The sequence below is a fragment of the Aptenodytes patagonicus genome, chromosome 2 (assembly GCF_965638725.1).
Source record: "Aptenodytes patagonicus chromosome 2, bAptPat1.pri.cur, whole genome shotgun sequence".
Lineage (NCBI taxonomy): Eukaryota > Metazoa > Chordata > Aves > Sphenisciformes > Spheniscidae > Aptenodytes > Aptenodytes patagonicus.
Window position 1 is genome coordinate 170,568,203 of NC_134950.1, and position 24,660 is coordinate 170,592,862.

General features: G+C 43.6%; 1 protein-coding gene across 1 annotated transcript in view; it reads right to left on the reverse strand.

Moving 5' to 3' along the window:
• Window positions 1-20,100: 20,100 nt before the first annotated feature.
• The window catches only part of MYL3 (myosin light chain 3), a 38,760-nt gene continuing 34,200 nt past the window's right edge, over window positions 20,101-24,660 (reverse strand). Inside the window, exons 6-7 of the mRNA XM_076332092.1 lie at window positions 24,486-24,521; window positions 20,101-20,933 (exon numbers count right to left, since the gene is read on the reverse strand). Coding sequence (XP_076188207.1) covers window positions 24,493-24,521 — 29 coding nt within the window. The 3' untranslated portion in view covers window positions 20,101-20,933; window positions 24,486-24,492. The remainder of the gene's footprint in view (window positions 20,934-24,485; window positions 24,522-24,660) is intronic.

Here is a 24,660-nt window from a genome sequence, read left to right on the forward strand (position 1 = left end):
GAACATTTGAAATTAACTACAAACTAGTGTTTAAGCATTGAGCTAAATCTGCAATATCCATTAAATTTACCACCTTCCAAATTCTGTAAGATTTATCTCCCTTTCCAAGATTGTTGCCCAATGTCACTTACGAGAGCTTTTTGAGCTGCAGTTAAAAAGCTTCATAGCCAGTTATTCAAATACAGGTCATTAACCAAAAGGACTTGCACAGATCAGCATCTGTGACAACAGAAAAATAGGCAGCTGGAGTCTTGATGGAACAGCAATAAAATAAGCTGGGCTTTTGTATGAAAATGTCGTTTGAGCATCCCTAGGGTATTCGAAGTGTGAACAACCAAGGAGGTTCCAGCAATGCATGAGTACAAAGAACCTCATCTAATTCACTGCACTGCATTGACTCAGGATATTCGTACTTTCCCTGATATCTCCCTAAAAAGTTTCTAGTAATTTTCCCAGAAGGAAATCCATGACATCTTGAAGTATTTTGCACTACTGCTTACCTAAATCTCAGTATTCAATACCAAAGCTTTTTTTTTACTGTAAAGAAAGCAAATAACTTTTTTTCCTTCACCCAGTGGGCTCAGAAAACTGTTGATTCCTGAAACTTTTATAACAACCCCTTTCCTATATCTCAGACAATTGATATATTCCTGTCCTTACTCATTTACCATTTCAACCTTTTTTCTCCCCTAAGATAGCAGCAGATACACTTCTTTGTGATGACTTTCTCAAGAGACCCTAATTGCAAGATCCATTGTGTGTTGTACACATGTTTATTTAATAAGAGACACCAGTGGAACAATTTGGGTATCTAAAAATCTGTGTCTAGTGCCATCTGAGGCACTTTTAGATACCCAAGACACCTGCACAGGGCTGATAGATGTGACAGAAGGCCAGCGGGAAACCCACGATGATCTGACTTTGAAAGTGGAAATCTAGTAGAATAACTTTAGTCATCTAAAATGTAATGAGATTTCTGAGACTAGATAGATGAGTCATTCCTGAGTAGGTGAAGCAATTTTTGTAGCCTGCATTTTGCAGATGGAGGGGAAAGGCCAAGGGAAATGCCATATCCAGCATAAAAAATGAATTTTCTGGTAAAGTCAGGTGTCAAATGTAGAGCACTGGAGTCTCTCAGTTGTGGTTTGGCCAAGGTTTTGAAGCTGAATTGTACATCCCGAGTACAAAAAGTTGTACTCAGGTCATTGGCGATAGATTCTCATTCCTAGTCAGAAAAGGGGTCGTGTTCAATCCAGTTTTGTAAGTGTCTTATGTCTCACCATGGTTTTCCTCTGTTGGTTAAGCAGGGATCAGAGTCAGGGAAAGACATCTTGAGATAAAACCATGAATCTCTATCCAAAATCTGATATTGTGACAGGTGCCTAATTTTACCTTGAGTATCGTGGTGAATGGTCTGAATAGGGATTATTGCTCACAGCTTGACTAATATGTCCCACATAAATGTTGATTCGCTCCTTTATGGACAAATTCATGTGGTTCTCTACAATTTTGGGGTTAGCAATTAACTTTCCTCATGATATTCCCTGTAATTAGTATCAAATACAGGCTTAGCCTCAGGAATATCTGGGAAACAGTGTGGCCAGGGTAATTGCAAAGGCATTTTTGGAGGTTTTAATAGAGATGACTGTATAAAACTTTCCTCTTGCTGATTTTGGCATGCTGACCTATATTTTCTCAAGTCCTTTATAAAGAAAAGTGTTCTAAACGGTTTGTTTGCTGGCTTGTCTCCATCTCCTGACCTCTTTCTTATTAAAAAGCATAACAAGGGGTCAGCTATTAAAAACTGAATTGATTTGTCTGCCTTGATGAGACTCAGGTCTTGCACAAGTTTAGTAAGGTGCTTGCATTAAGGATTAGTTAAGGCATTAACCACCCAGCCAAACATTACCTACAAGCAATGAAATGCTGTTGTGTCTTATTTCCTATTTAGCATCTGTGGTTTTAATAGATGTGAGAACCGAAGAGGTATGGTGCAATAGAGAAGACAACAAGTTGAACCTAAAATGTGCGTATTCCACCTGTGGGTTGTCAGTAAAGTCTCAAATTGAGCTGCTCTCCAAAAATGTCAGTTGCCTTCATATAAACACACCATTCCTTCTCTTCTTCCACCCATCTTAAACTTGCTCTAGGACAACAATGCTGACTTGCCAGCTACAGCACAGGACATCCTACCAGCTGCCGAGAAGGGCTTGTGCTTTGCAGTGGAATTGGGTATGGGGAGAGTGCTTTCATTTTCATAAATGCTGACATCTCCGCTGCAGATTATAGTCAGCAGAGATAGAGTCAGTACAGCTTAAGGAAAACTGCTTTAAAAAAATTCTAGCTTTCTTGCTAGAAGCCCTATCTGGTTTTATAACATTCAGACCTATTCATGTGAGAATGATTCTGAGATAACGTAACTGCAGTGTTTTGGGATGCAGATCAGTATCTCTTCAGAGCTCTGCACCGTCCCAAGGTTCTAGTTTGAGAGTCACCTCAGGAGCTCCTTATGCTAATGACTGATAACCCACCAGCGTTCAGTGAAACCATCAAGGAGGCTCAGGATCATGCTGCTCCATTGTCTTCCCGGGTAAATCATGGCTTAGATCACCAGTAGACATAGAGAGAAGTTCTCTTCCTTCTCACTCTTAGGACAACAGATGATATTCTGGGGGGAGACTGGGACCTTGACAGGTCCAGGGGCTAGAGAGGGGTATTGATACTACCTAGCCCTAGGGGTGGCATTCACCTTGCAGATTCAGACATCTGAATTCAAGTATCTATATGCAATGTGTTCTTAGTTATCGTTATAGTTCATGTAGATCTGGGGCTAATATAATTTGCCAAAACATAGACTCCTAGTGCCATTTCAGGCACCCCGAGTTACCTGAAATTTTCCCTTGGCCCTTGTCATTGGTCCTGTGGGAGGCAGGATACTTGGCCTAGGGGATCTGAAATAGCACCACATACCTATGTTGAGGAAGTCAAACTGCGTCTTGGCTCTCTCTTGACTGTGGTGGGAGGTAGGACACCCAGTGCACAGACATTCACAGGTGGACACCTAAATGTTGGTGTCCAGATGTGGATCTGGTTCTAAGACAAGTACCTATGTTAGGAAGCTAATCTTTCTGAGCGCCCTCTATAATTAATAGGGAAAGATTCCCTTGAGAAGGCAATTCAGAACAATGAATTATATCCTTCCTCTAAATCACTCTTTGAAAGAACCTGTCTCTCTCCATTCACTACAGGGTAACATTGGGGTACCTAGAATCTTAGTACCAGCTCTAATTTAGATGTCTGACTTTTTTGGGATCACTGCTACAGCAGTATATATCCCAAGTGATGCACACGTGCTTAGGAAAATCTCTACCAGCTTCTTTCCCTGGGGAATGGAAAGTTCTGTTGTTATTTTAGTTTCATTCCCACCCACTGCAAGGATGGGGTATAAAACTAAGTACATGTCTGGCTGTAACCTTTGTGCTGTCCAAGACTGATCCAAACCTCATCAATCTCTAAGGCAGATTTGCCTTGATTGGGGGGGGGGCTTGAATCAGGCCTACAAGATCAAAGATAAAAGGGAAGAGAGCCAAAGACAGATTTAGAAATATAATCAGCTAGCCATAGCTACATTCTTAATTAAATTGCTACAAGCCAACAGCTGCTCTTTAGGGAGTCTCTAAACTCTAACACATGCCTCTATATTACAGTAGTAAAACCAAGGAATAATTTTGCTCGACAATAGCTTTCCTGTGTGCATTGAAATGGCCTAATATACTTTCGTGCCTGAATTTCGTGGTTTGAGGGTAAATATATAACTCGGAGGTTTTCTTTTTTTTTCCTTTTTTTTTCCCCTGGTCCTCCAACCATGATGTCAAAGTAAGGGAAAATATTTTGTAAAAAACCAAATTAACAAACCACAAGAAATCCATATGGCATTTCCCCTCATTCTCCCCACTGTCTAACTCCTGCAGCTGTGAAATCCAAAGTATACCTTTTCTCCACAAATACATCCCTCTGCGGACGTCAGTACCACAGACCTTAAACCAAAGCTGATGGCAGATGCGGAGAAGGCAGCAATGACCCCTTTTAGAAGGAGCTACCTATAAAGAGGCTTGAGTGTCCCATCCATTCAAAGGGTAAGGGACCACAGCAAGGGGAGATCAAGTGAGGGAAGGCCAAGGGAAAGGGTTCAGCATAACCCAGAAGACATCATTCAAGCCTTCTGAAGTGAGGCCCTGCTTCCCAGCAAGTAGCTGGACGTTGCCTGCTGATAGGAAATAAAGAATAAATATTTCTGTTTTCCTTTGCTTCTGCACACGGCCTTTGCTGTTGTTAAATTGCCTTTATCTCAACCCATGAGTTTTCCCTCATATTTTCTCCCCCTGTCCTGTTGAGAAGGGGGAGTGATAGAGCGGCTTGGTGGGCACCTGGTGGCCAGCCATGGTCAATCCACCACAACTGTGCAAAGTCTGACTCTATCTTCTTGACAAGCTACTCATAGTTACCAGCAGGCTGTTATTCGGTCCCTACAAAGCCCTGTCTTCTCCAGGCTGCACGAACCCAGTTCCCTCAACCTCTCCTCACAGGACAAGTGATCCAGCTCCCAACCATCTCAGTGGCCCTCCACTGAACTTACTTCAGTTTGTCAATGTTTTTGCTGTAACCGGGGCCCAAAACTGGGTGCAGTATTCTAGGTGCAGTCTAAATTTTGATCCAAAACAACAGCCAATCATCACTCCTTTCACTTGATAGACACGTTCCGCACACTACAATTTTTCCAGAAAATACAAGAAAATCTAGGCTCAAGATTTATTTGACATGACTTTAGATGTCTGAGGTATAGATGTCTAGTTAAAAAGCCTTCCTTCACTTACCTTTCTTTGCTACAGGTCCCTACCCTCCAGCCTCCTGAACTGTATCTGGATATCTCTTAGGATAAGATGAACCAGGTTTAAGCAGATCACTTTTAGCTGTCTAAAGTTACCAATTGCAAACCACACTCATAGTATCCCAACCATCTATAAATACTTGGGAACAAGTATTTCAGTGCCTTGCTGCAACAAATGTTCTAGCCTCCTTTAGAAGTTACGAAAATGTCTACAGATAATGCCATCCTGCAATCCCATGAAAAACTGAAAAGTCTGGGAACTTGCACATAAATAAACTCATAAGCCAACTGCATGCCAACGTTTAATGGACTCCCAAATAAGCACTCAAATTCATGCCTGCCAACCTCTTTCCCTTACATGCTTTCCCACTCAACGCCTTCTGTCAAAAGCAGAAAAGCTTGATGAAGAAGGGAGGTGAACTCCACCAAAGCAGGACACAGTACATTTGAATTCTCCTTTATGAAACAGCTGGATATTTCATTTAGAGTTAAATAATGGAGGATTTTTACATCTCCCAGTCTCTCACATCTCTGAATGGCTTCCTTCCTATTGACAAATTTGCCTTTTTGCAGAGCGTACTGAAAATATATGTGATGTATATGTGTGTGCACGTAAAATAATTTTAAGCTACGATTAGTGTTTAAAAAAAGCAGAGTAAAATAGGAGAGTTATTTCTGGAGAGATGCCAAGAGAGACTGAGAAAGTACTGGCATGCTCAGATGCAGAGGTTTTTCAAAGGTCAAGTAGGTGAGCGCTGGGCGGCGAAGGGCTGTGGAAAGGTCTCAGGAGCTAGGAGAGGTTCAGCAAACCAGTCCGGTGGCTTACACACAGCCACATGGCTCTGCCTCGCTCGTGGGGTCACAGAGCCGAGAGAAGCAGTGACAATGTGGCGCAGCGGCAACAGGACAGAGTCCCATTACCCCTGCTGCCCCCATCATCTCAAGTCATACCAGGGACGTGGCCCAGTGGGCAGCACCACCAAAAATCGGGGGGGAAACCAATCTAAGAGGTCAACATGAGCTAGCTGTAAATGGCTGCTTCTGGCTGCTACCTCTGGCTTTCTGCAAGAGACCTACACCAGCTGGCAAACCCACCTGGCTTTTGGGGGAATAATATGCCCACATTAAGCTCTTAAATAGCTGCAGATGGTGAATGGAGCCCTAGTGTCTGCGGTGTCAACATGTACAGCTGAGTTAGTCTCCCTTCTCCCTCCTTGAAGTCAGCAGAGGGGAATGGGAATTTTAGGGAATAATTCATCTGACTTACCTTCAACACAAACTTTAGGATGAGAAGAACCACACTCCAGTTTATTAAACGTATTGGACACATCTCTGATGACAATAAAAACAGTTCAGAGCATCTAGCTCAGGTGGAAATGTTGACTTTTAGTCATGTGAATCCCATAGCAAATGCTTCATGGCAGCTATTACATACTGCTGTCCTACAGGAGTCTGTCCAAGGACATTTATTCTGTGCTTTGCCATCCTGTAGCAGATGTGAGAAATGAAATCTGCAGAGCATTAGAGGATATTATTCTCAGAAATGGCCTCCTTTGTGTGGGGGGAGATTCATTCCCACGTATGTGGCAGGCAGAGCAGTACCTCAGCGAGTCCTCGTTACATCCCTGTGGTTCAGCCAATTGTTTGCAAGGTGCTGATTACAATCACTGTCCACATCTTTCATTGTATGGAGGAAGATAATCGGGAATCACAGAAAAATTACCAAGCCCCCTAAATCAACCCACATCCTACAGAAACTCAGAGATGAGCACACCTGAGAAGAACATGGCAAGGGAGGACAGGAATACAAACTGGCTTTCAGCAACACACAGTTGTGCCAGTTTCCCTCAGACTTTCATCAATATATACCCTCAAGAAAGCCAGTAAGAAATCACCAGTTTCAACAGTGCCAATTTACACTGGCAGCTAAATCAATAATTGCGTGTTTGGATTTTTATTTATATCGGTGAGATGAAACCTTCAGAAGGCTTCATAGGTAGGAAGGGACTTTTGTGGCAACTGATTCCTGACCCAACTCCACATAACTACTGAATTCATGTTTAATTCAAATGAGTCTGTAATACAAATACTCCCTCTGTCCACATGCAGAAGTCAGAAAATATCCCTCTTGACCAAATTCCTGTGTCAAATTCAGGATCCCTACAACCTCAAATCAAGAGCCTTAAAAAGAAAATGTACCATGAGAAGGAAATAGGAGGAAGCCTGGATATTGGCGATGTCAGAAGTCCCTAGGAGGGGGGGGGATAAAAGAAAGAAAAGAAAACAGTTGAAAATTGTCTCCTGAGCTGAACCACTGTCAGTTCAATAGCAGGAATTTCCACTTTTGTCCCTGTATTTGGATCAGACTTAAGCACAAAAATAGCCTTGCCTCGGACTGCCTTTCATCTAATTGAGGTAAAAACTCCTGCTTTCCATCCTTCAGTGACAAACTATGGCACAGGCAGACTCAGTGTCATGCCCAAGGCAAGATGCTGTCTGTGCTCCACAGACCCCTCAGGTACCTTCTCCCTTGATGCATGAGACTGCCTGGAGGAAAGGATGCCCCGGTGTCAAGTCCCATGCTGGAGCTCAACCTTCATGAAGGGCTCTGGGGAGATGGTGCCCACCAGCATGTAAGTGGCTTCTTTGAAGCCCTTGAACGCCACCAGCCCAGCCAGCTGCACCCACTGCTTGGAAACGATGGAGACGGAGAGAGGGCCACAAGGGTATATATGTCTGTGGGAAAGGCGAGAGATGAGCCTGCCATGTGTGTTTTGGGTACTGTGGACGTGACTGGCAAGCCTGTACAATCATTTGGCAAGCCAGGAGTAAAGTCTTGTCTGTAGGAGCTAAAACATAAATTTGTGTGTGTGTGTGTTTATGCCACTGGAGCCCTGCACAGTGGGGGCTTTCAGAGGTTTTTGTGGCTGGGGAATATTTCCTGGGTAAAAAGGCGGCCAGAGGTAAGACTGGGATTGCGAGAAGTCCCTCCAAGTCTGAAACATTTGCCCATCCTTGGGGAAACTTTGTGCTTGTCCGTCTGGTCATATCTCCACATCCTTTTATTTTCTTTTCTTTTTTTATTTTTATCTTGTTTGTTTGTTTGCTTCTTTTTCTCCTGGAGGGGTTTGTGACAAAGGTCACCCCCTGGGGAGGGAAGGGAGGGAGGGAGGGAGGGAGAAGAAGGGTCTGTCTTTTGTTGATGCAACATCCAGGGAGGCTGGGGACAGGCTGAGCATCTTGCCCTCTTGCGAAAAAAAAACCAGCCAAAATGGAGACAAAATGTCTTTAATGGTGGCACTGGGGAGGGGGGGGTGGAGCATTTTTGGGTATCTTCAGGAGCTGTTGTCTTTGGCTATGCTGCCCCGTCTCTAGACGCTTCCTGTCTTTCTGAGGTTTTGTTGGTTTGTAGAGTATCTATGTCGGACTTGAGGTTCACCCAGAAAATTGGTTCTTGCTGCAGTCAGCAAAAGTGAAGAGAATGGAGAAAAAGTCAGTCTCAGGTTCCCTGCCCCGCTACCTACCTCCCCGTGCAGCCTCCAGAGCACTGTTTCCTCAGCGCAGTTTCTGGGACAGGTGTGCTCTTATGGATTACAGGCAAGTTAGTTCCACCACTTTCTTTTAAAGAGTTTTCCAACCCTAAACATGCAGACACCCCTGAGACCCAGCTCACCTCTTTCCACCGCACACCTCCTCTTTGGCAGGAGAGAGGCCTGAAATTTCCCTTTTACATTGGAGGCAGCGTTTCGTCCTCCATTATAGCTCAGCCAGCGCAGGACCAGACCAAGTGTCTGTGAAATGGGAAAGGAGATCTTTGCTAAACACCATGGCTGGGCTGAATGCTTCCTATAACCTGATCTGCCACAGCATGTTTCCGACCGCATCTTGCTCAGGATGTATCTCCTGTGCTGGCTCTGCTGGCTCTCACCAACCTGACCCTGTAAGCATGACTGCCACACATTAACAGGCTGTCACTCCTGCCTGTATAAAAGCAAAGGGAGACACGGACCACTATACTATGATGTCGTGGTTTAACCTCAGTCGGCAACTGAGCACCAAGCAGCCGCTCGCTCACTCCCCCCCGGTGGGATGGGGGAGAGAATCGGAAGGGTAAAAGTGAGAAAACTCATGGGTTGAGATAAAGACAGTTTAATAGGGAAAGCAAAAGCTGCGCACACAAGCAAAGCAGAACAAGGAATTCATTCACTCCTTCCCATGGGCAGGCCGGTGTTCAGCCATCTCAGGAAAGCAGGGCTCCATCACGCGTAATGGTGACTTGGGGAGACAAACGCCATCACTCCAAACGTCCCCCCCTTCCTTCTTCTTCCCCCAGCTTTATATGCTGAGCATGACGTCACATGGTATGGAATGTCCCTCTGGCCAGTTGGGGTCAGCTGTCCTGGCTGTGCCCCCTCCCAGCTTCTTGTGCACCTCCAGCCTTCTCAGTCAGTAGAGCACGGGAAGCTGAAAAGCCCTTGACTAGTGTAAGCACTGCTCAGCAACAACTAAAACATCGGTGTGTTATCAACATTGTTCTCACCCTAAATCCAAAACACAGCACTGTACCAGCTGCTAGGAAGAAAATTAACTCTATCCCTGCCGAAACCAGGACATATGACTATCCAGACTCAGGTACCTACATAGAAATATACGTAGACAGACATACCTGTCACATCCCCTCCCTTCCCAAATATATTTTCACCCATGGATGGGAACCAGACACAGACACAGGCACACTTTGACAGAGACACACGCAAAATTGGTTGCAAAGCCGTATGTAGTCATATACAGTGAGCATCTAACTCAGACAAAGACAAGATATGTGGGTACTGGTATCCATAATGGATGTTTCTACATAATCTCATCTTATTGATAATGACTAAAAAGGGGTTCTCTAGAAAAGAGAAGGATATGTTCATTGAAGAGAAATGTCTGATGCTAGTGTCTGAGCTGTGATTAGAAACTGATCCCCCAAAACTGCTCATCAAGCAATCCCATTTTCTTTTCAGTCATCACAGGATGGCAGGCAGTAAATGCAGCAAGTTAACGAAGTCCTCAATAAATTAATGTGGGAAGGGTCGGCCATGGGGTGACAGGTACCTGGTACAAACCCTCCCTCCCCACAGTGGGACGGCAGCAATGTCATCTCCATTTCCTCAGGACTTTATTCCTTGGATAGCATCTTCTGATTTTGTTTCCCTTCTTTATCCTGCACCTTTTCCCTGTAGGTCTCATGAGCAGGAGCAGCTCATTAGATCTCCGAGATGATCTTAGTCAAAGCTGCTCTACACGAAAACATGTGGCTCAAATTATTCTGGTGTGTTCCCATAAATTGTGGCTGTATTTTCATCCTGAGAGAACTTTATTTAGCTTTCTAGATGGTTGCTGTATTTTAAGCCCTGTCTGTGAGCAGCATGAAATTGCCAACACAGCCTAGGGCACACATTTTGCCACCCACAAATCTGTATGCCATGAACCAAGTCTAATCTTGAAACTTCTTATAACAGTATTTTTGACTTCTGCTAGAAATATAAACCAGTCCCCTGCGGCACATATTTTCAGTCATCTTCTGGGGTTTTGCATTTCAAATCTTTGCTTTTATGGCAAACTGGGCATTGGAGCAGAATTTGGCATCTTGATATTATTTCTGTATTATTTATCAATGTTTATCTGATTGCATTTGTTGCAGTGCTTGTGTACATAAAAACAAGGTCTGGACAGTAGTCAGGATTTCTTAAGTATTTACCCTGGCTCTGAAACAGACTCCAGCTTTGACCTTAGAAAGGATCACTTTAATCCATCACCCCTGTTCTAAATAGCAGCAATGGGAAGTTGGCTCCTATATGTGTGTCTCAGTACCCTGTAGCAGATGCTCCTAGGCTCCCAAACCCCTTTATCATAAGCACTATATCGTTAGCTATGGATGAAGAGTCTCTTTTAACAGAAACGGTCTGTTTCTTTAGGATGAGGAGAACTTCAACGTGGTCTCAGGTGTCCTATGACTCCCCGAGCAACCACAGCATCCTTCTAAACTCTGCAGCTGTGAGGCTAATTATTCATCTCCCAGAAAAAGCCCCTTCAGTTGATGAAACAGGGCCAGGCTATGAGTTCATAACATGGGTGTCACATTAGTATCGGCATTTATTAATACTGGTCTTATCTGAGATCACATGCACTTAAGCCTGCAGTGCTGCAGAGGTATCATTACATACGCATCACTGCCTTACCCATGCACTCACCGCCGTCTTCATTGACACTGCTGTCAATAAGTCCTGTTATTTGCATTTGTAAAGGCAGCCAAAAGCATCCAGATGTGATGCCAGATGCATCACCCCCTCTGTGAACATGGCCAAAGATCTTGCGATTTCCTAAATTCACTAGGTTGATACTTAGTCTAGATTTCATTCGTGTCTGAAACGTTGCATCTCTCAGTTAAAACAAGCTTATGGTAGGGGAGGTTTGATCAGGCAGCTTCACCACTGTGCACATACTATACCAAGAAAAAATAAGCAGTCTTGTCTGTGTAATTATCCTCACAGCTTCTGCTGGCAGAGCTGTACCAGACAACGCTCACACCTTTTCATGCTACCGAACAGCACGTGTAAAGGGAGAAACACGAAGCATAAACACAGTTCACTGCATTGACTCGTGGTTTGAATCCGTTCCCTTTAGCCCAGTGGCCACGCTCATTCTGGAGGGTAAAATTCTCCATTATATCACCTGCAGCAAGCGTGGAAACCAATCCCACAGCTGTCTGCAGGGTACTCGGAAACAACGGGCTCTGGTCCCTAAGGGACAGCATCCTCTAAGGGATGGCATCAGAGAGCTTTGGAGCAGGACAGTTGTCCTCCGGGAATGCCTCTAAACGGGGACTTTGAGCATGCAGTTGGAAACAATGCAGTTTCCAGCCTTTTGCGGCAACTTTTCATCGGTTGATGAAACGCTCGCACAACCGACATGCCCACACTTCGCTGCTGAGCGGGACGTGACGATGTGAGTCAGCTGTAATGCGAATGTAAGAGAGGTGCAAAGAAAAGTGTCAGGAAGCAAAACTCCAGCTTATGGGGGTGTTGATAACTTCTCCCGGACTAGAATTCATCCCCATTCTCCGAAACAGAAATGTGAAATTAATCTGCCACTTTTCATTTACAGTTTGGCCCCAGAAAGTCATGGAAATTTGGGCTTTACTTTGAAGAATTTTTCTCTGTCATTTTTCATCCAGTTCCTGCACACTTTAATGTTGCTTAAAATGGTATTTTTTTTTCAGTTGCTCACTTTTCTGTTTGATGGTATCATGAATCACTGGGCAAACATCATAAATATGCATTTTGATGAAAACAATGGTTTCAAAAGAAACTAGACTGTAAATGGCACAGTGAAGAAGTTGTCTTTTTGCTCTGTTTTGGTCTAGAGTCAAGCACAGCATGATCCCAGTCAGTGCCTGTAATCCTTGGCAAGAACGATGATTATTAGGGATTTATAAATTAATAGCAATTAACGATGAGTAGTAGTTACTAATACTGCCTCTCTTCATTCCGGGCTTTGCTCATCATGCCTGTGATACTGGAAAGTATTAATGAAATATTTTGTATTTGCTAGCTGTCTCCCACATGCATGCATCAGCCTTCTCTTTCCACTTTCTTTTTTTCAAAATGTATGAAACTCCGGTTTTTGGACAGTAAAAGAGGGTCCCTCCTGGGACCTCCTGGGGGAATTTTGCATTGCTGAACCAGAGAAAAGAGATTAATCTTCTAAGAGGACTTGACGGAGGCAGAGATCTCTCCAGTCCACTGCCACGGTGTTTCTCGTGCCTCATGTCCTTCAACTCCAATCTGCCGCCTTTGGTGTCTGTGTCGACGTGTGTGTCCCAAATGACACAACCTGAAGGAAATTTTTGGGACCTCCATAGTCCAGCACTATGATTGCTTCATTAAGACAAGGACATGCAGACATGCTTGCCTGGAGATGGTTTATTAATATGGTATTATTACTGCTGATGCTTCAGAAACACCCACAAGCGATGGGTAGAATTCAATCCCATTGGGTGATCCCAGCGCTACTCCGTTCATCCCAAGATCCACTTCTATGCAGAGATTTACACTACTTTTGTAAAATTTCCTTCTTAAAATTGGGTACATGTGGACACACATCCCCGCACAAGGTCCACTCTCCTCTCTGCAGAAAATGCCACACCAGATCCAGCCCCACCCTATCAAACAAGCATGTACTCTGCCCACAAGACCAAATAATCAGCAGAACATCTTAGAAACCTCCAGGAGGGTTGTTTGGGTTTTGTGGGGTTTTGGGGCTTTTTTTGTGGGAATATAGATGTTATATATCTGGGACCTTGGAGAGATTTTCATAAAATTTACTCAAGGTCTGAGTCTGGGCAGAAGTTTGCTTTGGATTGCTCTGCTATGGAGACGATAAATTAACTGTACAGACTAAACCTGGATTTTGGCTTCTAAATGTAGTACTTGGAAGTCCTCTCACTCAATCCATTTCCACTCATCACGTTACAGTGCAGGAGACATGTAAGTCAGAGCAAACACTGATCCCAAGCAGCTTCAGACATGAACTGAAGCTCCCGGCATTCAGCTCAGCAAAGGAACAATGTTCTGGGCAAGAATAAAACAAAAATAAAATGTGGTGAGCACATACCATGTTTTCAAGGACCTGTCCTTTCAGACTGAGGTAGCCAGAGTGAAAACCCCATCAAACGTGGGCATCTAGAGAAGAGTCATCCACCCAAGCTTTCCTCATTGGTAGCTGGGATACGGATAATATATTCAGTGGAGTTCTGAGCATGAGGTATTTTATTCTACTGCTGATATCTAAAATAGAAGAGCTGAATCATGACACAGGGATGAATATTTTTCCTTGCTGACTATGGTGGGTGATCCAATCTACATGTCTGTACTGTAAGTGCCTGAGTTACCTGAGATCATTTCTGTCTCATTTGCACACTGGTGCTGTAACTGTCTTTATGGGGATTTAACATCCAAAGCTATTTATGTGCTTTAGAAACATACCCGTACGTACTTCCTTGGGAGAAGAGAGCGAACTGACCCCACTAGTATTAAAATCAGCAGTGACATTTCAGGCTTAGGTACCCTGTGAGAATAATAAACCCCACTACTAACAGCACAGGGCCATGAGATGGACTGAGGCAATCGAAAAGATAACTATATTGTTTTCTGCACACCATAAGCATTTAAAAAATATTTTCCTTCAAGAAATACTTGATTCTCAAAGATAGGCTTTGCGTGGACTTACTCTGTGACTGTTTATGATTTCTTGAAACATCCTGGCACATTCCAAATAGTTCTGTTCCCATTATTTGCCAACTCTCAGCATTTATGAATGGCAGTGGGGAGGAATTAGTCATGGGTTCAGCACCTGCTGGAAGGGTTTTTTCTGCAGTTGTGTTGACTGGGATAAAGTGGGTGTGTGTGTGTGTGGGGGGGATTCTTCTTTTTTTAAAGGTTTGTTTGGTGGGTGATATGCTAAAATACAGGCAGTCTGGCAGGAGGAAGGCATGACTAAGCATCATCAGACAGTATGCTCCTCAAAACTAAAATGATCAGCAGGAGATCCCACCTGCAGTGCTGCGTCCAGCTCTGGAGCCCTCAGCACAGGAAAGACACGGACCTGTTGGAGCGGGTCCAGAGGAGGGACACAAAAATGATCAGGGGGATGGAACAGCTCTGCTATGGAGAAAGGCTGAGAGAGTTGGGGTTGTTCAGCCTGGAGAAGAGAAGGCTCCGGGGAGACCTTACTGCAGCCTGTCAGTACTTAAAGGGGGCTTGGAAAAAAGATGGTGGCAAACTTTTCAGCAGGGCCTGTTGCGACAGGACAAGGGGGAATGGCTTTAAACTAGAGGGGGATAGATTTAGACTAGAGATAAGGAAGAAATGTTTTACGCTGAGGATGGTGAAGCACTGGCACAGGTTGCCCAGAGAGGTGGTGGATGCCCCATCCCTGGAAACATTCCAGGTCAGGCTGGACGGGGCTCTGAGCAACCTGGTCTAGTGGAAGATGTCCCTGCCCAGGGCAGGGGGGTTGGACTAGATGACCTTTAGAGGTCCCTTCCAACCCAAACTATACCATGATTCTATTCTATGATTCTATGATTCTAAGCATCACTCTAAGCTTTCAGGTTGCTCAGCTCAGATGAGGTAAAACCAATTCTGTACTGCAGCTATGATTTTTCACACTCTGGTGGGAGCAGGGATGGATTGGGGATATGTCTGCCTAGATCAGGACAGGAATCCCCAAGGCTGTTTTGTTTCCTTCACTCAGAAAAGCACTGCATGACAGGCTTATGCCCTCTTCTTCTGGCCCTACAGCACATCTTTTTCACTTTTTCTACAATGGGAATCTTTTTTGCTCCTGCCTGGTGCTCCAGCGATGTCTGATCTGCCACCGTGAAGACACAGTTTGGTCCATTCTGTGGACAAATGCATCCTCATGGGGCTAGAAGGTTTGAAATGCAGGACAAATGTGAAGAGGTATGTCACATATGTAAAAGGCACCTTCTGGAAAGGCAGCTGCCAAAGGATTTTCAAGTAGTGTCTCTGTCTGTATAATTGTGCATATAAGTTTTTCTATGAGTGCACCTGGAAGGGGCTCACAGACAAACTTACATGCACAGATATTCATCCAGACCAACCCTGAGTGTGCAACCATGATACTGTCACTGGCTGGTGTGCATGATACAGAGTGTGTGCCGAGTTTCTACTCTTATACCTGCTTTACAGAAGCTACAGAAAGAGGTTTTATTTCTGGCAAGCCAGCATGAAGTTAGAGTGGTAGACAAAGGTGATGCCCCATAAGTCTACCTAAACCAAGTGAAGTTCTTCAGAAGCTTTGAGCAGGTTTGAAGACACACAGTGAGTTTACACTGGAGAAGTACTTTGTGTTGCACGACCATGGGGTTTGGGGGTTAGGTGTTGGGGTTTTTTTTTTAAATCTGTTACTAGGCTCCCAAAAGTCTCGTATCATCAAACTAGAAACTTCATTCCAGAAATGTCAAACCACATCTTGAGAGATTCTGTGTGAGTCTGTGTTATCTATGCGTTTGTGTGCTTACTCCTGTGCACCCATTGATTCTTCCTGGTGGGAACAGAAGCACAGCTTCAAATGTCAGTGCTGTCCCAAATGACACACAGTTGCTCCAATTCAGTATAGGTCTACCTACACACACATATATTTTTTTTTCTTCATTTCTCCTGTCTTTTATCTTTGGCATGCATCGTAACTCTCCCATGGCATTTTTATTACAGGAAAGTGAAGGAATTCACAGAACAGCTAATTCAGAAACACAGGCACTTTTGGATTTATAAATGAAAACATTCATTTTGCTGTTCTGCTGGGCTTTTGACATGTTTCAACAACTTCACCAGATAAATGGGAGAAGAAGGATAGATGGACGCAGGCTACATAAGAAACTTTAAGGAATCCAAATGATTTTCTATGTTAAATAAAACTAGGAAGAAATAACCACGTCATATCACAAGGCATTTGGTGAATTCATAGCTCACATTGTCTACATTGCGCAGTGTGGTTACATCTCTGCATAAACACTCATATATGTAATTAAGATTGGTATTTAATAATAAATCAGATATTTATTCTACCAGTAAACATGAATTCACAGATATCTTCACATCATTACTCCTCCAAAAACACTGCTGCTACAATCAGATAAAGAAACCTATTTTACCTTGGAGGGGGGCTTTATCTTGGTGGGACAAGGAGGGGGTGAAGTAGTATGCAGGCACGGTCTATGAAGCGACAGTCTCTGTCTGTGAGCAAATCAGTCAAGCTTATGAGTTGAATAGGATGAATCTCACCCATAAAAACTCAAAATAGGACTTGCAGAAGTTATGCATATTTCTGAGCAAAATGGGGCCTAGAGCATTGCAAATGACACGACATATCACTGTTTAGGCCACTGAATTGAGTTCAAAAAGCCTATTCCTGAAGCAGTTGTTTAGGGTCAATTTATTTTCAGTGGAGGGAAAAAACAGTGTTTCTAAGGGCCAATTAATCTCATCACAGGAGCAAAAGCTGTAAAAAACCAAATGGGTCAGCTGAGAAAAATTAATCCTGAAACCAGTTCTGGGGAAAACTGCAGGTTCTCTAGGGAATGGCATTATGGAGGAAATTCATGCTTAAAATCAGGTGTAATTTTGACAACAGGTTTGGTTGAAAAAAAATAATTCTGCTCATAGAGGAAAATGTTGAAAATGTAAAAATGTTTCGTTTCAAAATGATGCAGAGGGATGCATTTTCATTTTTTCACTCCAAAGCAGTAATTAATTACTTGAGGTTAAAAAATAGCTTTTAGAGTGATGAATAAGTAAAAAAATCAGCTGGAACATATCACTGGGGGGGGGGGAAGTATTTTTAATTGACCTCCAGATTAAACTATTGATGTATTTACTTGTTTACTTGCTTGTGGACGTCACTGAAAAAATATTACTGTATTCACTTTCCTTTTGGCTTCTGGATCAAAAAAATCCACACTTCACTCCCTGCTCTAATCCAGGCTTGGGGTGGGTTTAAGGAGAGGGTAATGAAATGCCAGCCAATATCCTTGCTGCATCTGAAACCCCTTCTGTATGACTGGGTGTCGCAATGCAAGTTGCTGCTGGAATGTACTATGTAATTCTGGCAAGAAATCAATAGTCTCAAACTCCTCAAATAACCAAAGCATGGTACTAAGAAATCAGCGGAGCAGGCAGCAGCCCAGACAGCCAGTCCATTAGCAGCTTAACCACAGCAGATGTAAAGACACCAACGGAGTCTCCCAAAGAGCCAGATGCTACTGCTATAAAAAGATCTTCCAGAAACTTGGCATGTCTCCTGCCCACTTTTTCTTTAAAGAAACATTCTCTAGATGGGAGGTTATTTTTTTTTTAATTTGGGGTTAGGGGTAAGGGAGAGGAGGAGGGGAAGGGAAGGGGGAGATATTGCTTATTTGTTCCGGTTTGCTTGTGAGTGAATCTTGAGATCATGAAAACAAAATTCAGCAATAGCATGTCCTGAGACACGGAAGGCAATGGGCACAATTCCAGCCTTCTCCCACACACAGCTTTGCTCGTGCACCTTGGACTGACCTGCGGATCCTTCCTCAAAGAGCCCTGCCAATGCACCTGGGGTGAAACACCAGCTGTTATTTTATTCTGTTCTGCTTCAGTGGGCCGCTGGTGGGCCCAGCTTGCCCCGTGTCCTGCACTTGGGCAGTCCTCTTGCCTTGCACTCTTGGCTGGTGCGCATCGACCCAGGTGGTTGTGCTTGGCCTCTTGGTCTTTGCCTCTCATGTTGCTCCGTCAAAGGACTTGCGTGCTCACTTGCAGCACTACCAGCCCTTCAAGTTTTCCTGAAATAGCTGTGAGCCTCATGTAAGTCCCAGCTGCTGGATTCATGTGATGAGGGTGTTTCAGCTGTGATTTTAGTAACAGCAACAACAAAAACAGTAACAAAAACAGTAATAATGTGTAATCCTCATGGTACCGATACCATCTGTGCCAATAAGATAAGCATTGAAGCCTAGGACAGATGGAGACACCAACTCTACAGATATCTGCACTTAGATGGGTGAATGCCACCCATGTGCCCATATGAAAGGCTCACCTGCGTCTGTGGATGAGGACAGATGTTGTTTGGGGAATGTACGGTGAAATATGCTGCAAGATTTAGATATAATACCTGAAGGTGACCCCTTACTGGGAGGCTGAGTAGCTGCAGGGTGGTGGCTTTCTGTTTAGCAGTTGAGGAAGAAAGCAGCTGATGGCCCGCTGGAGAGATTAGGATTTCTCCTCCACCTAAGCTGCACCTGATGTGGTAACTAAATCTCTCTGAAAAGAAGTCAGAACAAACAACCATGCTTTGATTTCGATGGAAATTTTGACAGGTTTGGCCCTAGACTAGGCCATGTAGGACTCGTGCGATGGCAATAGCCCAATTTAGAGATGAGTTTTGGTGTCAGAACAACAGGGGATGGAGGACAAAGAGGATGGTACCTGCTAGCAGAGTGTTTCTGTACTGAGCCCCCACAGTGCTCCTCAGCTGTATGAGTCCTAGAGCTCAAGGGGTCTTTAAAGCAGAGATACCCTTGTAAGAGTATCGCAGAAGACAGGAGACATTCCCAAGGGATTCATTGCACCAGCAGGAAAGGGATAAAGAACTGCATTTTGCAACTACTGCACAGCTTTGATTCAAAACAGTATTAAGCTATTTCCAGGGTCCAAATATGTATTTACAAGACAGGGAAGGCAAGGTGCCTATGAAATGGTGTTTGCCCCAAGACAAACTAGGCCCTAGGAAATCACAGGAGCCGACGCTGAGAATGAAAGTGGATGCCCACAAAGGGAGCCCCGAGGAGGAGATGGAGCGCTGGTGGTGACTGTCTCTGGTGTCCCTCTCTGCCACACTAGAGCAGGCCTAGTTGCTAATCTCGTGGCATTATCAGTGGCCTGTCCAATGCCCGGCTCTGTTCAGGACTGATGCTTCAGAGGTAGTTTCTTCAGAACTAGTGATTTATGGTGACAATTTTTTTTTGCCTCTTACTTGCACCTTTGTGTACAGTTAACCCAGGCTGGATATAAGACATTCCTGTCATTATTAACATCTTTCTACTCCTTCCTCTGCACTAGCCTTTTGAATTTCCTTTGGCATTGTATTGTTATTGCCATCAGCCTGATACTACATTTAGCTCTCTAACTGCTGCTTTTCTATTATGGCTATCCAATGGTACATTTTGTTACAGCTCGTATATTCATGTAATTTGATTGTTTGTGTTCTCTTGTTCATAGCAATTCTTCTCTGCGGGGATGACCTGTTCGGTCATTGCTATGCAGATCGTATCCTGGTATTACAATGTTCCGCTGATTATCTTCCCTCCACTAATTTTCCAAGTTATCTGTTTTAACAGTACCTCTTGCTTAAATGGAGTGTTGCATAATTAGATTTTTTGCTATTTCCTAACAAACTGTAACAGCCCCTAGCTTCTCCTTTTTCCGCCACCAAAGGGTTTTGGGTTTTTTTTACTTTTAAAATTATTATTCCCCAGTAAATGAACCAACTTAATCCGTGTGCTTTTTCATGCTTCTCAGCTTTCCTTTGCCTCTACTGAGGTTTTTCCCAACAGCATTTATTTCCCATTTCCCCTTCCCTCACACAGACACAGAAATGATGAAACCAGGTGACAAAGAATCCCAAGTTTTACTGTGAAAAGCTACAGAACCAAGATATGTATATGAGAACAATTTCCAGTTTGCACTGGGAAAGACATTTTACTTGTTTCATAGGTCAGACTGCTGGAATGGGAAGTAATCCTTGTGGAGAAGGGATGCATTTTAGCAAACATTGTATACACTTCTGGTTTCCTTTGTTTTTTTCCTTTACATCTTATATGTTAAAAGTAGTATCTTCCAAAGCTGAGAAACATGTGAACAACGTTCAACAAATGCCATGCTGATTGCTGGGCATTCTACTTTTACTACTTTTCCTTAAAGATTAAGAGTATTCCTTGCATACATGAGATTTATACAACTGGTTTAGTTTCTTTTCTCCCTTACACTCTTACAGCTATTTTTTTACAAATGCAATAAACACGAAGAGAAAGGTCCAGTTGTTTTGGAAGGAAGAGGGGAGGGGAGGGAAGGATATGGCTAAATGACAAATACATTTTTTGATTGATTTAGTCATGAAAAAAGTTACTCCCCTTCTCTCCCCTCTCCCTTAACAATTTTGTATTGCTGTTTATATTCTGTATCAGAAAAAAAGTTACAATGCCCAGGTATTCATAGTTCAGATTCCAGTTTCTTCGGTTTCCTGAGTGTATTGTATCTCCACAGAGGCCACCCTCTTCCCATGAAGAAACAAGACAAAACAAACAAAAAACATTTATCCAAATAACTTTAGGGACAGCACATTTTGTAGCTCCGTAATGGGAATCTGGGCTGAAAAATGAGAAGACATTCCATTACATTGAAATCCAAGGCCAGCATCTGGGGTTCTCGGCGCCTATCTTGTCCTAAAAAAAAAGTTATTTTTAAGCATTAGAGGAAGAAAGAAGAAACAAACAACGCCACCAGGAATCAGCCTCAGTCATCCTCATGCATCTGTACTCAGCTTATTGGCAGCAAGGTCTGCAGCTGAGTGTCTCTGCACCACAGAGACGCCGACTGACATCAGAGAGCAATCGCACAACAGGACAAAATACCCTTAGTCAGTCCCAACCCCCGCAGTCTTACACTCAACATGTAAATGATGGACAAAACATGGGAAGCCATGATATGGAGAGGCAACATAGCCATGTCAGACACGAAGCTAGGGTAAAGACTCAACTTTCCAGAAAAACTGTCCAGTTCCTGAACCGCTAGACAGTTTCTCCAACTTCTGTTATCCCTTTATTATCTGTAGTCAGTCTCCCATCAGCAACATTTGAGCACAGGGATTTCTCTTAGCTAACGTCTAGATTTCAGGCAGGATTCTGTTTCTGAACCATAAGCATCTGATGCAATTTGAGAGACCCAAGGCATTCAGAACGTTCCCATGCAGATGGCAAATATGACATAGCGTTCGTGGGAGATTTGTCCCTCTCAACATTGGCAGCTGGACTCACTGCATCTATGGCCCTTTTTCAGATGAGATGAATCACTCTGCATGCTCCATCTAACTGGACCTCCTTTAGGTCTGGAAACAGAAATACCCTGCTTTCCTGTAGACACCTACTTGTAGGCATCTTAATCTGATGGGAGCCGAGGAAGACTATGTCAGCCGGTCAAATACTGATGGCATATTCTAGGATTTCACCTACAGTCACATGAGTTCAAGCCACAGGGCTCAATTCACTTCCCCACACCTCAGCACCTAGAGCCACTTGAGAAGTCCTAGAGTACCCTGCCTGGCTGCCAACTGCCGGAAAGCACTAGTCTGCCATGGGCTCTGCATCCCATCTGTGAGGCCTCGGATACATGAAACACCTGGAGCATCTCAAACAACACCGTGAGCCTACATGTGGGACACCGAATTGAGCCTCTATGTACACACTATGGACTGTCCCTCCAGCTGTACTGCTCTACTACTTGAGCTTGTACGTTTAAAGTTAAACAGGGTGGTTTTGAACACAAGATTTGTGTTAAAGAAGTAGGTATCTGAACAACTCTGACAACATCCCACTTGCTCCCAAAGATGTTCTTTCCCAGCATTTTGGGCTGTTTGATCAGCCCCCATGAACGGATATGCACCCAGGAGATAGGCCATGAGATAAGGGTGACTCTGCTCATCACACATTCAGTCACATGGCAGGGAGAGAGTTGTGTGCATTGCCTTCACAGGGCGTCCACGTAGTCCACTGCACATATCCCACAGTCCTGCTCCACGCTGCAGTCGTCATTGGACCACAAGTAGGGTATAGTGCTTTCTAGCTATGTCAGGAAGCTTAATGTGTCCTGCTGCCCATGTCTTTCCCACTGAATAGTGTCAGGAGTGGATGCGTAGCCAATCTGGGACTGTTTTCTACAGCAATGTCTACTGTGAAGGAAGACTAGTTGGCTATAATCCTGCAGAACACTTGACCTGGGGGGGGGCTGAAAAAACCAGTGGAAGAGTCACTAATTGAAGATGTAATTGATTACTCTGTGTTATAAACAGTACGTAGCACCTGGGGACAAGCCAGCGGAGAGTCTGTATATAAGAAAAGTCAATACAGAGTAGTCACAACAACTATGCTCAGAAAATAAAGAAACAGAAAAGGAAAGACACAGTTCGGTTCTTACATTGGGATGCAGCTCTAGCTTTCCTCCAGCACATGGGAATGGCCAAGAAACACGACCCACTACTTTATTTTTTGACTCAGATCCAGATTCCCATTGAGTTCAAATCCAGTGTTTTGGGATTTGTTTGTTATGTGCTCTGTGGCAAAGGGCCATCACCCCTTCAAGGGTAAATACTGCATTTGTCTTTCCCTAAACATGCCAACAGCAACACAGCAGGGAGTGGAAGATGCCACCCTTGAATGACGCCCATCAGTGGCACATTGGTTCTCTGTGAGTCAGGAGCTCTCAGCTCCCTTTCCAAACCCATCACGAGCAAAGACACTCTTGCTGGCCCCTATGCTGCAGCTCCCAGCCCTGTGCCAGCTTTACAGCTTACCACTGCTCACTTGTCTTCTTCGGTGGCTGATGTTGCTTTAGGTGACTGGAAAGACTTTTGGCATTGGAATTTCCCATGGGAGTTTCCCATGGCAGTGGGTTTAGGATAGGATTAAGGATTGAAAACATCTCTAAACAACAAGTAAGGATCACGATAGCTGTGGGATTACCCACCATGGCTGTGGGCCAGTCCAGATCTTTGGAATCGGAAACTGGGAGCCAGAGTTGGAAAACTGAGTGTATGTTCAGAGAAGATAAATGCCTTTAAGAAAGAAAACTGGAACATAATAAGAAAAGAAACCCAGTCATCTTTTTTAGACAGTTTACATTTTGTTCAATTATATCTTGGAACAAAAGTCCCAAAATCCTGGATGTGACTCCTACTTAACTCCCTCCCTGGGGTGCCAGTGAACATAATTAAAAATCACCATACAACAGACAGGTCTCGGTGGGCTGGGATAATGTCAGCTCCAAAAGCAAAACAAAGCCAGGCCTGGTCAGGACAGAGTAGAAAAATAAACCAAAGCAGAAGGAAAAAAAAAAAAAAAAACAAAAAAAAAAACCCAAACAAACCCCAAAACAACGAGAACAAATCTGAAAGAAGCCACTGCTTTTCCCAGTTTATCAGATACTTTGCAGAATAGATGGAGTTGGTTAACCCTCAGGTCAGACCTTCCCCAAGAGCTGAACAGAGATGAATAATGGTGAATGCCAGTTGAAAACAGCGGGCACCTTTTCCAGGAATACAAAAATAAACAATGACCAGGAAATACTGGAAATAAAATTCAGCTCATTTGCAATGGTGAGACAGACATACCCTTAATGGTACTGTGGTTTGGAGAACACTACTGAATAAAGCCAGAAGATGTGCTGGACAAAGCTCATGTCTTTTCCTGGAAAGCCAACCCATTTGCCAGGAGATGTTGGGAGCCAGATGTACGAAAGGCAAATAATTATCCTCCTAGTGTAGGTTCAGTGACATAAGCATGCATTACTCCTTCTTATCTACTTTTCCTTATATTCTTTGCCTGCTCTTTCTCTAGTCAGCTCAGTTCTATCCCTCTGCCTTTTTAGAAGTCTAGGAGCAGGGACTTGTAAGTGGACATGAAAAATATGCATCCTTTGAAGTTTCCAGTCAATCATAAAGGAATGAACACTAGTTCTTTGGAAACGAAATTCTTTTAAGATATATTATGTTGAATTTCTAAAACAAAGGTGTCCAGATTTACCAGACAACTGCAGAAAGGTCACTGATTTTCTGTGCACTTGGTAGGATGAAGATAACATTTTACTCATTCTTGTCCTACTTCCTCATACAGTACGCTGAAAATATTCACTCTCTTTGATTAATTACTTACATATTCTTCAAGCCTATCTCAGTTGCCAGAACCAAAATAATAGGATATGCAAGGAGGACAGAAGAGACTCACCTGGCATTCAGTTAGCCATGATATGTTTCACAAAAGCTGGAAACAAAAGAAAGATAAGGGTCATTTATCAATTTCCTTTCACTGAACTCAGTAACGTCCTGGGTATCTCAGCTTGTTTGTTATTTAAATTCACTCTTCTTGCTTCCTCTGATGCAATGAAGACCACACCACTTTG